This window comes from Pituophis catenifer, unplaced genomic scaffold (genome assembly GCF_029215685.1).
Source record: "Pituophis catenifer annectens isolate HBS135680 unplaced genomic scaffold, rPitCat1.0.hap2 SCAF_6, whole genome shotgun sequence".
NCBI lineage: Eukaryota > Metazoa > Chordata > Lepidosauria > Squamata > Colubridae > Pituophis > Pituophis catenifer.
Genome location: NW_027256886.1, coordinates 63,557,543 through 63,571,302, shown reverse-complemented (window position 1 = coordinate 63,571,302; position 13,760 = coordinate 63,557,543). Strand labels below are relative to the sequence as shown.

Here is a 13,760-nt window from a genome sequence, read left to right as displayed (position 1 = left end):
TAATAATGTGATATGGTTTTTTAGCATGCCCAAGCCTCAAGCCTAGGGACAGTTAAAAATGCATACCACGTAGGTATATTTAGTCAGTGAAAAAAAAGGAAACCTTCATTCTTGCTCTGTCTAGGGACTTAATGTTAGCAATCAAAACAAATATCGTATAACACCAACAGCTACACTGTGTTATTCTAAAGCCTATCCTATATCTGATGGTATATGTTCCAAGTGAAATAACATTCACAAGGAAAACTGCCAACCAGCTTTTTCCATAACATGGATATCTGCAGTACCTCCCCGTTATTCTCTTCTTTATACAGTGATTAAGTCTACCCACTCTTGACCCTATGATAACATACAGAGTAACTGTTGTTTTATTATGTCTTCCATTCACTTCGATTTTAGCTTTTCCTTGTCATCTTCTTCCATTTCTATATTTTATCTCAGTATTTACTCTCTGCTCTTGCTGAGAGGTCACTGCAATTAACTTCAGTCTTATGACTGCTTTCACAATTTTCTCTCATGCTGAACCAATGTCCATCTCCTTCCTCTAATCAAAACAGCTGCTACAGTGTCGTTCCACCTATGACATACAGATATGGCCAGAAACACATGATGGGAACTTCCAAAACACTAACAGTAAACAATATAGAAGCCAATTTCCTTGATCCAGTTGTGTCATCGTCCAGATATGGGCTGCTTCAGTCGGATCTGTTGCTGGCTGAGCCATAGTTTTTTTGACCACGCCCCTTGCTCCTCCCTTTGGGGCCCAGTTTAGGCTCAGTCGGCCTGAGAGTAACACCTCCTACAGATCTGGCTCTCAGCCCAGGTCTGTTCGATTGCATTTAAATTGTAAGTTTTTTTGACCTTTTATTTTCTTATTTCTTTCATTTATTTTCCTATTTAATTTTTTCTTGTAATTTTCAGAGGTTCCGGTCTACTAGGCTAGTTAAGAAATATTTTTAGTTTTATTTTGCATATAATAGCCTACCGGTATACCTCTTATTGGAGCAGCCTGTTCTATCAGGCTCTTCAATAGATCCAGGCGGCGGCCATTTTGGAAGCCTCTTCCCGGGTCTTTTTAAATTTTTTTTTTTCTTTCTTCCCTTTGGTGGGGTTTTTTTAAATCTATACCACCAACAACACCGCAGGGGGCTTAAACCATTGTACCACCACCGTTTGTAGTGATATTCTGGGACAAACCCCAGAATCGCTAAAATAGGCCGCCGCCCCCGCCCTCAGCTCCCGGGACAGCAGAACAGCTGTAGGGCGGTCCTTTGAAGCGCCGCGGCACTTTGGAGAGGTGATAATTGCCGCTTTGCCACCAACGAGTCAATAGGAGGCTTTTTAACCCTTTTTTAGCCAGTGATCCTCCTATATCACCAACGGAGCTTATACAGGAGAGCTGTAAGGTTTCCTTACACTCTCCACGTGGCAATATTACAGCCAGGGTTTTTTTGTGGCTGTAAAGGCGCTTTATAGGGGCTGTTTCTAGGTTTCCTGGACAGTCACCTCTAGAGCAAGTTTCTTCTGCTCACGTGTTACTTGGCAGCCAGTGAGCTAACGCCAGATCCTCTGCTCTTGTTTACCTTACCACGTGGCGAAAGTGAAACTAAATCTTTGCAGTCGACATCTTGGTCGCAGTGAGTATACTATTGCAAGGGCAGAGCGTTCTTCCCACGGGGAGGGAAATACCATGCCTCAGGGAAAAAAAGCAGATTGCAAGCGCAAGCACTCTTCTAAATCAGAGGAAAAAGACTTGCAAAGGAGGCATAAGGCTTTAGAGAAGCAAATTTCAAAAGCTATTCCCAGTAAGGAAACCTCTCCTCCCCCCGCTACTCCCCCCCTTCCTGTTGTTGAAGTTCACCAAGCTTGGTCTTCAGAAGGTGAGGGAGGGGTTCTTATTCAAGAAGAACAGAGCACTCTGCAAAATCCATTTGCAAGTCAAATAATTTCCCCGGCTTCTCCTGCTCCTAGCAGAAATGTGACACCAGCTCAGGCTGCAAGGGAGTTTCCCTTGCAAGATCAGATTCCAGAGGACCCTTTTAAAAATCTGCCAGAAAACTTACAAGTTTTAATTGAAAGGGCCATTGCTTCTCGAGTGGAGGATGCCTATAAAAGACATCATTCTGGATCAATAATTTCTGAGCATTCCACTCATGCTAGAGTATCTCCTGCAGTTAGTCTTACTGGCTCTCATTCCCCTACTGCTTCAAGGGCTTGTGAATCCTTTGCTTTGGAGATGGATCACCATTCTGATTTATCAGATGATGAGGGCGTAATTCAAGATCAACCTGCCTTTACAGGGTTATTTCCTCCACACAAATTTAAGTCTCTGTTACATAAGGCACGCATTACTGCAGCTCTAGACAATGATGATTACATTAAAGAATTGCAAGAAGATAGCCAGGGTCATAAAAAGGGACTTTTTGCTGAACCTACTCCTGAACAATCCTTTGTTCCAATCCCTCAATTATTTACAGACGTGGTTAAGAAACAATGGTCTAGCCCTGCAACCTTGGCCTCTGCCCTTGCTTCAGATAGGAAGTATTATACGGTTGCACCCAAATTTGCTCAACTGTTGCAAGTCCCCCCTGTGGACAGTCCTGTAGCAGCTCTTTCGTCTCCCTCCTCCTATGTGACAGGGGATACTTCCGAGGGTCTACGACCAGAGGATAAAAAATTAGACTTCCTGTGCAAGAAGAACCACCAGGCTGCTGCATGGGCAATTCAATCGGCTGCCTCAGCCTCCTTTTTCAACCGATCAACCATCCTTTGGCTTCAGCAATTGCAAGCAAGAGTGCCCCCTAGTGAGGTTCGCCTCCATCAGGATATTAATAAAATCATAGCTGCTACTCAATTCTCAGCAGATGCCACTCTAAATTCGGTTAAATTCGCCTCTAGGGCCCTAGCCTCTACTGTATCAGCCCGCAGGATGATCTGGCTCCGTCAGTGGCCAGCAGATCTTCGGGCCAAATGGCGTTTGGCTGCAGCTCCATATTCTGCAGCGAAATTATTTGGTGAGTCACTTGAGCCCCTCCTCATTGAAACACGGGACAAGCGTAAGGTTCTTCCTTCAACATCTACACGTGTTGACAGACGATCTTATCCTTATTACAAGAGGGCATCCTTTCGTCCCTATTACCATGGAAACACCTCCCAACAGGGCTTCCCTCAGGGATCAAGCCGGTCTTCGGACCGTCAGTCCTTTCGGGATAGGGGCAGACAATTCACACAGTCCAAGCGGCCCTTTCGTGGCTCCGGCTACCGCCAGTCCCGTGGCCGTAAGTAATTCATCACCAAACCCTCCCATTGGAGGCCGCCTGGCTCTCTTCGCAGACAGGTGGAAAGCCTCTACCCCAGACCTCTGGGTCCTATCCATAGTAACATTTGGCCTCCCCCTAGAATTTCTATCCACACCTCCGACACGTTTCATTCAATGCCCACCTTACAGCAGCAAGTCCAGACGCCTCCTGATGGACCAAGCGGTTCAACATCTCCTGCATATTCGCGCCATAGAGGAGGTCCCTCAAAGCGAATGGAAACAGGGATTTTATTCTATCCTGTTTGTGGTTCCAAAACGGTCGGGGGGGTGGAGGGCAATACTGGATTTAAAATCTCTCAATTCTTACATAGTGTATCGCAGATTCAAAATGTGTTCACTAACCTCTATTCTTCAGGGGATTCGTCCCAACGACTTTCTAGTTTCCATAGATCTCACAGAGGCCTACCTTCACATCCCAATACTTCCAAGGCATCGGCAATATCTCCGATTCAGCTACGCAGGAAAACATCTACAGTACCGGGCCCTTCCCTTCGGCCTGGCGTCCGCACCAAGGGTCTTCACAAAGGTACTGGCAGTAGTAGCAGCTCACCTGAGGCAACAACCGGTAAGACTCCAGGCTTACCTGGACGATATTTTGATTCTAGCTCCATCTCACGACCAAGCCTTACACGATCTACACATCACAATTCAAACCTTGACCGAACACGGTTTCCTAGTCAACTACAAGAAGAGTCACTTAGTACCAACCCACAGACTCGTCCACCTCGGGGCCATCATAGATACACATCAAGGCGCAGTCTACCTGTCCTTGGAACGCCGAGCCGACATCAAAGACATGATAGCTCACATTCACAAAAACCCTTCTGTTCCATTGGCCACCTTGTCAAAACTTCTAGGCAAAATGATCTCTTGCATTCAGATCGTCCCCTGGGCACGCCTTCACGCCCGACACCTGCAGTGGTTTCTACTGCCTTTCCAACGAAAGCAACAAGCTCACACCATGGCCACTGTCAGAGTCCCACTATCAGTCAGGCGATCACTACACTGGTGGACATCGCCTTCTCTAGACGGGGGATGTCTTTTCATGGACCAAAACAGGATCACCCTCACGACGGACGCCAGTCTTCATGGCTGGGGGGCGCATCTCGAATCGCATGTGGCTCAAGGTCGTTGGTCTCCATCAGACCTGTCCAACCCCATAAATTGGCTAGAACTGAAGGCCATCCGCCTAGCTCTCATACAGTTTCAACAGCTTGTTCAAAACCATCACGTTCTGGTGCTGACAGACAACATAGCTGCAAAAGCACATGTCAATCATCAAGGGGGGACTCGATCGAGACGTCTCATGGAGGAAGCCTTTCGTCTAGGCAAGTGGGCCGAGCAACATCTCCTCTCCATCCGAGCAGATCACATAGCGGGGACAGAAAACATCCAAGCAGATTTCCTCAGCAGGACTCAGATAGACAATGCCGAGTGGCAGCTCCATCCGGACATTTTCCAAGCGATATGCAACAGGTTCGGGTTTCCACGCATAGACCTCTTCGCAACGAATCTGAACACTCAACTTCCTCGCTTCTTTTCAAGGTTCCCGACTCCGGGAGCGGAAGGGATCAATGCTCTCCGCCTCACATGGCCTCCCGGTCTTCACTATGCCTTCCCACCTCTGCCTCTGATCCCAGCTCTGCTCCAGAAGGTGGTCGCCGACAGGGCGGAAATAATCCTGATAGCTCCGCACTGGCCACGGCGCCCGTGGTTTGCGGATCTGGTCAATCTCTCCATATCACACCATTGGAGGATTCCATCGGACCAGATCATCCTGAGGCAGGGAGTCCTGACCCATCCGGAGCCTCAGTGGCTCCAACTGACTGCTTGGCACTTGAAAGGGCCCTCCTAAAGCGGGACATGTATTCAGATAGGGTGATTCCTACTGTACAGGCTTGTAGACGCAGGTCCACGGTTAGGATTTACAATATCACCTGGGTAGCTTTTGTACGATGGTGTAGGTCCCACCAGATCAATCCTCTGCTAGCCTCCCCTCCTCAGATCCTAGACTTCCTGCAGGATGGCTTGGACCGCGGTCTGGCCCACAGCACCCTTAGAAGACATGTGGCGGCACTGTCTACGGCCCTATCCAAGCCCTCTGAACAGCCGCTCACTCACCACCCCGTTATTAGAAAATTTCTGAGAGGTGTCAGGCTCTTACGGCCTTCCTCGATTCATAGGTATCCCACTTGGGACTTACCCAGAGTCCTTGACGCCTTGACGGCATCTCCCTTTGAGCCCCTCCGCACGGTCCATCTTCGTTTCCTCACCCTTAAGGTAGCTTTCTTAGTGGCCATAACTTCGGCTCGCCGTATCTCAGAGCTGGCAGCCCTCTCTGTTAGGGAAGATCTATGCATATTCAGACCCGACACAGTCGTCTTACGACTGGACCCCTCCTTTATTCCTAAAGTTAATTCACTATTTCATAGGACTCAGGACATTATTCTTCCCAATTTTTGTCCTAGACCTTCCCATAACTTGGAACGGAGGTGGCACACCTTAGATGTGCGGAGGGCTCTGAAAATATACATTACACGAACTGCCCCTTTCAGAAAATCCGAGGCCTTGTTTGTCTCTTTCTTGCCAAGTTCCTTAGGGAATAAAGCTTCATCTGCAACGGTTGGTCGCTGGATCAGAGCATGTATTGCCTCGGCATATCAAGCCCAGGCGGTTCCTATTCCCAGTCAAATTACTGCTCACTCCACCCGGAGTGCGGCTACATCGGCGGCCTGGGCAACTCAGGCTTCCCTTGAGGAGGTCTGCAGGGCGGCCACCTGGTCCACCCCCTCGCCATTTATTAGACATTACAAGTTAGATGTCTTTGCTTCTGCGGAAGCGACATTTGGCAGGAGGGTTTTGCAACAGGTGCACCGGTCAGGGGTCTCCCCAGGCCCTTCGTCATCCCGCCCTTAGGACTGCCAAACTTTGGTATGTCCCATATCTGGACGATGACACAACTGGATCAAGGAAATTAGGCATTGGTCTTACCTTGAAGGCCAAATTTCTTGATAGTTGTGTCATCGTCCAGCCCCTCCCTCTGTCTCAGGGCCTGTACAGTTTGTTTTTTGTTAATGTTAAAGAAGTTTATTTCCAGTTGTCCCGTTGGACCAGTTTCTATTTCTGAGAATGATGGTTCCTGTTGGAGCTTGTTCCTGTGGCCTTCTTCGCCAAACTGGGCCCCAAAGGGAGGAGCAAGGGGCGTGGTCAAAAAAACTATGGCTCAGCCAGCAACAGATCCGACTGAAGCAGCCCATATCTGGACGATGACACAACTATCAAGAAATTTGGCCTTCAAGGTAAGACCAATGCCTATTTAAAAAAAAATAATTGGCCAGTACAATGCCTTCAGTGAGTTAGCTTGAGAGCTGACCAGTTGATCACTAGCAGCAATTTGTCTTCAAAAGACTTTCCTAAAAAAACTCCCGTGATCAAAGCTGGTGACAGCTTTGGGTCATTAACAAGGACAACTAGGGCCCCATATCAATATCTCTCAGATCCTATTTCATGATAGCAATAGCATTTAGATTTATATACTGCTTCATAGTGCTTTACAGGCTTCCCTAAGCAGTTTACAGAGTCAGAATATTGCCCCCAACAATCTGGGTCCTCATTTTACTGACCTCAGAAGGATGGAAGGCCGAGTCAAACTTGAGCCTGGTGAGATTCGAATTGCCAAATTGCAGGCAGCCGGCAGTCAGCAGAAGTAGCCTGCAAGTACTGTATTCTAACCACTGCACCACCGTGGCTCTTGATATCTCTGATCACTACTTTCTCATTACTTTTAGCCAGTGATTTCTGTAAAGAGGCGGCTACAGCAACAACACTGTTGGCTAAAAGAAAGGTACACTGGTCAGTAGTGGGTTTCAATTTCAGCTGCTATCTGTTCGCTCGTGGGTGCATGCGCGCTCGTACATGACGCTTCTGCGCATGCACAGAAGCTTCTGCTCATGCGTAGAGATGTCTGGGTAGGTGGGCGGAGCCTCCCGCCCCCACCGCTACCGGTTTGCCCGATCCGGGGCAAATCGGTAGCAACCCACCACTGACACCGGTGCTTTTTGCATTTGCAGATCATAGAAGGCAATGCCTCCCAATGCCTCACACTAAGGCCAGGAAAACTGGAAAGTGCTTGGTTCCTCTTGTCTATGCTGTCATAACATTAACCTCATTGGAGTATGGCTGCATGAATTAAACCACTACACAATATTGACATAGATACCTGACAATATGTTTGTTTTTAATGTTGTAAGTTTTTTCAAACAACCTATGTAAAGTGGCCCATACTTAATCATCCTTGGAATGATTGTCCACCCAAACATTTGGACAAAGACTAAACCAGCTTTCTGTGGTTGACTACTTAAAACTGAATGCATTGACACAATTTGGAAGGAGTTGTTCTGATTCTGTATTGGTTAAGGTTACCGCTCTGATACCTTGCTGCAGTTATCTGGTAAATTTAACACATGGATCACTGGAGATAACAGGTACAAGATAGTTACCTGTCATTTCCACAACCAGGATGATCTTAGCAAACTAGCAAAATAGGTAGTCCTCGAGTTACGACCACAACTGAGCCCAAAATTTATGTTGTTAAGCGAGACGTTTGTTACATGAGTTTTACCCCATTTTACAATTATTTCTTGCTCCAGTTGTTAAGTGAACCACTGCAGTTGTTAAGTTAGTAACATGGTTGTTAAGTGACTCTGGCTTCCCCATTAACTTTCTTGTCAGACGTTTGTAAAAATTGATCATGTGACCCCGGGATGCTGCAACCGTCATAAAAATGACTCAGTTGCCAAGCATCCAAATTTTGATCACATGACCATGGGGATGCTGCCAACGATCATAAATGTGAAAAACAATCATAAGTCACTTTTCTCAGTGCCATTGTAACCTTGAGTGATCGCTAAATGAACTGTTGTAAGTCGAGGACTACCTGTACTGCTTTTCAAGTTGTTCTCCCACAATATTTTTTTCCATTTAATTCCCTTTTGAATCTTAGCATGTGATTTCTATTTAATTGGATATAAAATTTAGATTATTGTCATGTGACTCTTCTTTTTTATCTAACACTATCATACAAAGAATCCTAAATTTGTAAAGCTGCTTCATATATTTCTTGTGATGCATACCAAATCTTTGTTTCTACTAGAAGTGTGTTAAAAAATTTTCCTGCCAGCATAAATAAAAATCCTTCCAGATAGCTCATTATCATGACCCATCTTCTCATGACTCAGGTCAATCTGCTTTGTCCAGCTATTGCTAACAGTTTACACAAAAATTTATGATCATTTTATACAAAGATATATGGCCATTCTTAGACTGACCTGATCTGGACAACTTTCCCAAATGTGCCAGTTGGCAACTTCACTTAATTTACTCCTAAATCAAAGCCAACTTTTCTGAAACTGAAAGGATTCCAAAATTAAGTTGTCAGAGAGAAACAAGCCAGAGTTCCCAATTATTCTTATTCTAGGCTAAACAAACCATGGAAACAGTTTCGACAGATTTAGCAAACTCCTTTTGGTGGGAGGAGCCAAACAAGAGAGTGAAAATTCATTTCACAATATGCCAAATTTCTTCAGAATTTTTGCTTAGCATGACATGCAAATATATTGTCCCTTTCCCTGTTTCTTGTTGCTGCCTCATAATGTAAACTAATTAACAAACCTGACACAACTTCTTTCAAGCTAGAAAACTGATAAATTGCAAGTTGGCATCACAATAATTACAATGACAGTAATGGTTTTTGTGATTTTAAAATGCAGGATCACAAGCACAAATATGAAAAAAATCAATATTACATCTTCTATTTATTGTATAGGAACACAATGGATCAATGCAACTGAACTATTTTTATAAAAAAAAAAAGATGTTATTTCTACTCAATAAACCTTAAATTTACCAATCTGCTCCAAACGGCAAAATACGAACAGCACTTTTAATCAAAACTTCAGTTGAAACAGTTAAAATAACCAAGGAAACATTACAACAATGGTTTTCCAAAAATTACAAAAAAGGGATTTGAGTCATACGTTGTATTTTCTAGAAATTCATGAGAGTGTCACCAAGAACTTCCTCATTTTAAAATAAAGCCTTTTACTCAAAGAAAGTTGTACAGTTGTTGGTTGACACAATGACATATGTAAATTCATAGCCCAAAAGAGAATAAGAGGAAATGTGGTTTGCGGTTTATCTTAGTTTTAACTTCCCAAAACAAACCATCTAAACTCTAGCTCCAATTCTTCTGCCGCATAGGTGATACATCTCTGACTGCAGTGATTTCTTCATTTATAATAGAACGTTCTAACTTTTATTTTTACAGGCTCTAAGGTGAAGATGGTCTGACCATTTTTGGAAACTTGGTGTAAAGGAACTGTCTCACACAATGATTAGAGGGACTTGAATGAGGAGATCAGGAAAAGATTTGTGTGAGTCACAGTGACCAGCTTAATACATTGTGTGATGAAAGAAATGGAGAAACAGAAAAAAATAAGGAACAGATTTTTAAAAAACACACCTCCCAATATAGTGATGTCCTGACATACAGGTAGTCCTCAATTTACAACCACAATTGAGCCCAGAATTTATGCTGCTAAGTGAGAAATTTGTTAAGTGAGTTTTGTTCCATTTTATGACTTTCTTGCCACAGTTGTTACGTGAACCACTGCAGTTGTTAAATTAGTAAGACCATTGTTAAGTGAATTTGGCTTCCCCATTGATTTTGCTTCTCAGAAGGTTGCAAAAGGTGATCACATGACTCCAGGACACTGCAATCATAAATCATAAATATGAACCAGTTGTCAAGCATCCGAATGCAAATCACGTGACCATGGGGATGCTGCAGTGGTCATAAGTGTGAAAAATGGTAATGTCACTTTTTCCAGTGCCGTTGTAACTTTGAATGGTCACTAAATGAACTGTTGTAAGTTGGGGACTGCTTGTAAAACCCTGATATTTGGAATCCATACAGCTCTAGTTTATGGATTGGAAAAGAGAGATTGTAGAGTTGGAAAATATGCAGAAAAGAAGTAAGCAAAATATTTAGAGGACTAGACCATTTTCAGATGCAGGGGCAGTCCAGGATGCTAAAAAAATGGCACCTGCAATTGCATTTTTTTTACCCATTGCAATGGCACCTGCAATTGCATTTTTTTTACCCATTCGCTGTAGACACCCCAACTCTGAGGATGGACTGGGGAAACAGCATTTGAAGCTTGCAGCTTGAAGAAGGGGATAGCAAGTGGCAATGTGACCAAGATGCACAAAAGCAAGCTTGACATGGAAAATATGGAGATATGTTAGTATTCAAAAACATATTATTTCTTTGTTTCTTTGTTCAATATCTATAGCCGCCCAACTCAACCAAGTGACTCTAAGCAGTTTGTAGTTGTAAAATTATAAAAAAATTAAAAAAAATTAAAAACAGTAAGTAAAAACCTCCAGAAAGAACTAATGATGATTCAGGATCAAAACAATGAAGTACGTCATAAAGGGTAATTAAAATGTAGAATTCACTGCCCTCAAATTTCATGACCGCCATCAATTTTAAGTTTTTTTATTAAATACCACGTTTCCCTGAAAATAAGACCCTGTCTTATATTTTTTTGAACCCCGAAATAAGTGCTTGGCCTTATTTTCAGGGAAGTCTTATTATTTTGGGGGCGCGTGGAGCAAGATGGGGCTCCTCTTGCCGTCTTACCTGACTTCCAGCTCTGCATTTAAATATTTTCGGGGAGGGATTATTTTCGGGGAGAGGCTTATTTTAGCGCATGCCCTCAAAAGCCCTATTGGGCTTATTATCAGGGGATGTCTTATTTTTGGGAAAACAGGGTAGTAATAGGCAACTTGATTGAGAAGCCATATGTGATTGCTGGACATTACCTCCAGCATCCAAGCGATAAATACAAGCTGCTAGAAATCCCAAAAGTGCTTTTTCAAAGACATTTTGTTTCTTATCCAAGAAGAGTCTTCAGTTCCAAACTAGCTTCTCGGATGAGAAGCAAAACATCTTTAAGGAAAAACAAAGGAAATCCAGTTGCCTTTTGAAAAAGCACCTTTGGGACAACCATGACCTGGATGACTGAGAATCTCCATAGACATTAAGCTGCTAGAAAGTCATAGAGAAAGAGACTTTGAGTTCTTGGAGCTATCCCGTTGGCCACAGACCGACACAGAGCGTCAACTTTGGTATCTCTTGCAGAAGGATTGTTGCATGGAATAAAGAGGTGGAGAAGCTTCTCATGGTTTCAGTTCTTTGGGTGGGGAGTGGGAGAGGTTGAAAAAGGAAAGATGTAACAAACTACAGATAGTCCCGACTTACAACAGTTCATTTAGTGACCATTTGAAGTTGCAACGGCACTGAAAAAAGGGACGTATAAACGTTTTTAACACTTACGATGGTTGCAGCATCCCCATAGTCATGGGATTTACATTTGGATGCTTGACAGCTGTCTCACATTTATGACGGTTGCAGCGTCCCAGGGTCACGTGATCCTGTGTGTGGCCTTCTGACAAGCAAAGGCAACAGGGAAGCCAGTGTTTCGCTTAATAAATGTTGCAAGTCGTAAAATGGGATAAAACTCACTTAACAAATTTATCACTTAGCAACATGAATTTAGGGCTTAATTGTAGTCGTAAGCAGAAGACTACCTGTACTTAATGAACAAACCCAAAATGAATGAAAACATAAATAGGTACCTGATAGAATTCCCGAAGCCAATTCTTCTGCAGGTTTTCTGGCTGGAAAATAAATAATTAAAGTGAGTACATAATTGAAGTCCATGAGTACCAATAAATATTAAAATGAGTCATAAATAGAGTGACTATACTTGACTATAAACACAAATGAAATGATTACTCAGGTCAATACATACATGGACATATACACTTAAAAGGTAAAGGTTCCCTTGCACATATATGCTAGTCGTTCCTGACTCTAGGGGGTGGTGCTCATCTCCGTTTCAAAGCCGAAGAGCCAGTGCTGTCCAAAGATATCTCTGTGGTCATGTGGCCGACATGACTAAACACCAAAGGCGCACGGAATGCTGTTACCTTCCCACCAAAGGTGGTCCCTATTCTTCTACTTGCATTTTTTTTTAACATGCTTTCGAACTGCTAGGTTGGCAGAAGCTGGGACAAGTAACAGGAGCTCACCCCGTTATGAGGCATTAGGATTTGAACCGCTGAACTGCCAAGCGTTCGATCGACAAGCTGAGCGTCTTAGCCACTGAGCCACCACATCCCTTACACACTTACACACAGATAGAAACATGAAGTTTGTAAAAGCAACCATGCATTAAATTTCAAAATCACAGAATTTGGAAGCATCTATGTATTAACAAAATCATATGTGGTTTAGTCTTAAGCACAAAAAGTAAAGGTACACTTAATTGTCTGCAACATGCCCAGAATTGTTGGTGAATGAGCAGTCTTAGAAACTGAAGTTATCAAATGATTAATCAGTCAAACTTATGGAATGTGGGCAAGGCAAAAGCATAGCAGATTATGGTATATCCAAGAAACTGGATATACCACTTTGAATATCTACATCAACATTTTTTCTTAAACCACATCCTTTTGGTCAATCAGTTGATTTATTTAGTCTTCTTCTACCTCCTCCCATGCTGTGTAATTTTAAAACCATCCACCTTAATTATAATAGGCTTTGCTGCTTTATTTTACTCAATTTTCACACACACACACACACACACACACACACACACACACCAGAGGTGGGTTTCAGCAGGTTCTGACCAGTTCTGGAGAACCGGTAGGGGAAATTTTGAGTAGTTCAGAGAACTGGTAGTAAAAAATCTGACTGGCCCCACCCCCAGCTATTCTCTGCCTCCCAAATCCCAGCTGATCGGGAGGGAATGGAGATTTTACAGTATCCTTCCCCTGTCATGCCCACCAAGCCATGCCATGCCCACCAAGCCAAGTCACACCCACAGAACCGGTAGTAAAAATTTTTGAAACCCACCGACACACACACATTCCAAGACAACTCTGAAGATCATAATGCACTGAACAGAATAAAAAAACTATAAACAAACATACAACAAAACCAAACTAAAAAAAAAGAAAAAAAAAGAACAAGATGATGAATCCAGCAGAAAACAAAAACATATTCCATCAACATGAAGCAACCAGTGGAAGGCTCCAGTCACCTTATCCCAAGGCCTAGAATAGTGTTTCTCAAACTTGACAGCTTTAAGATGAGTCAAGATGAGTGGACTTCAACTCCCAGTATTCCCCAACTAGCTGCCAATTTGAGAAACAATGGCCTAGAACAGCCAGGTCTTTATGGTGACCTCAAATGCTAGCAGGATGAATGTAATGCATTCCTACCAGGGGTGGGTTCTACTTACCTTTACTACCAGTTCACAACGGGGCTGCATGCGCACTTCTGCGCATGCGCAGATCGTCATTTATGATCTCT

The 13,760-nt window shown here is 43.5% G+C and overlaps 1 protein-coding gene across 4 annotated transcripts in view; it reads right to left on the bottom strand.

Moving 5' to 3' along the window:
• Nucleotides 1-13,760, bottom strand: part of INPP5A (inositol polyphosphate-5-phosphatase A) — a 283,547-nt gene that overhangs the window by 207,138 nt on the left and 62,649 nt on the right. For all 4 annotated transcript variants that reach the window (XR_011600509.1, XM_070945903.1, XM_070945902.1 and 1 more), the window contains exon 2: nucleotides 12,020-12,061. Coding sequence is in view for 3 of the 4 variants with exons in the window: in XM_070945903.1 (XP_070802004.1) it covers nucleotides 12,020-12,061 (42 nt within the window). In the remaining variant the exon portion in view is untranslated. The remainder of the gene's footprint in view (nucleotides 1-12,019; nucleotides 12,062-13,760) is intronic.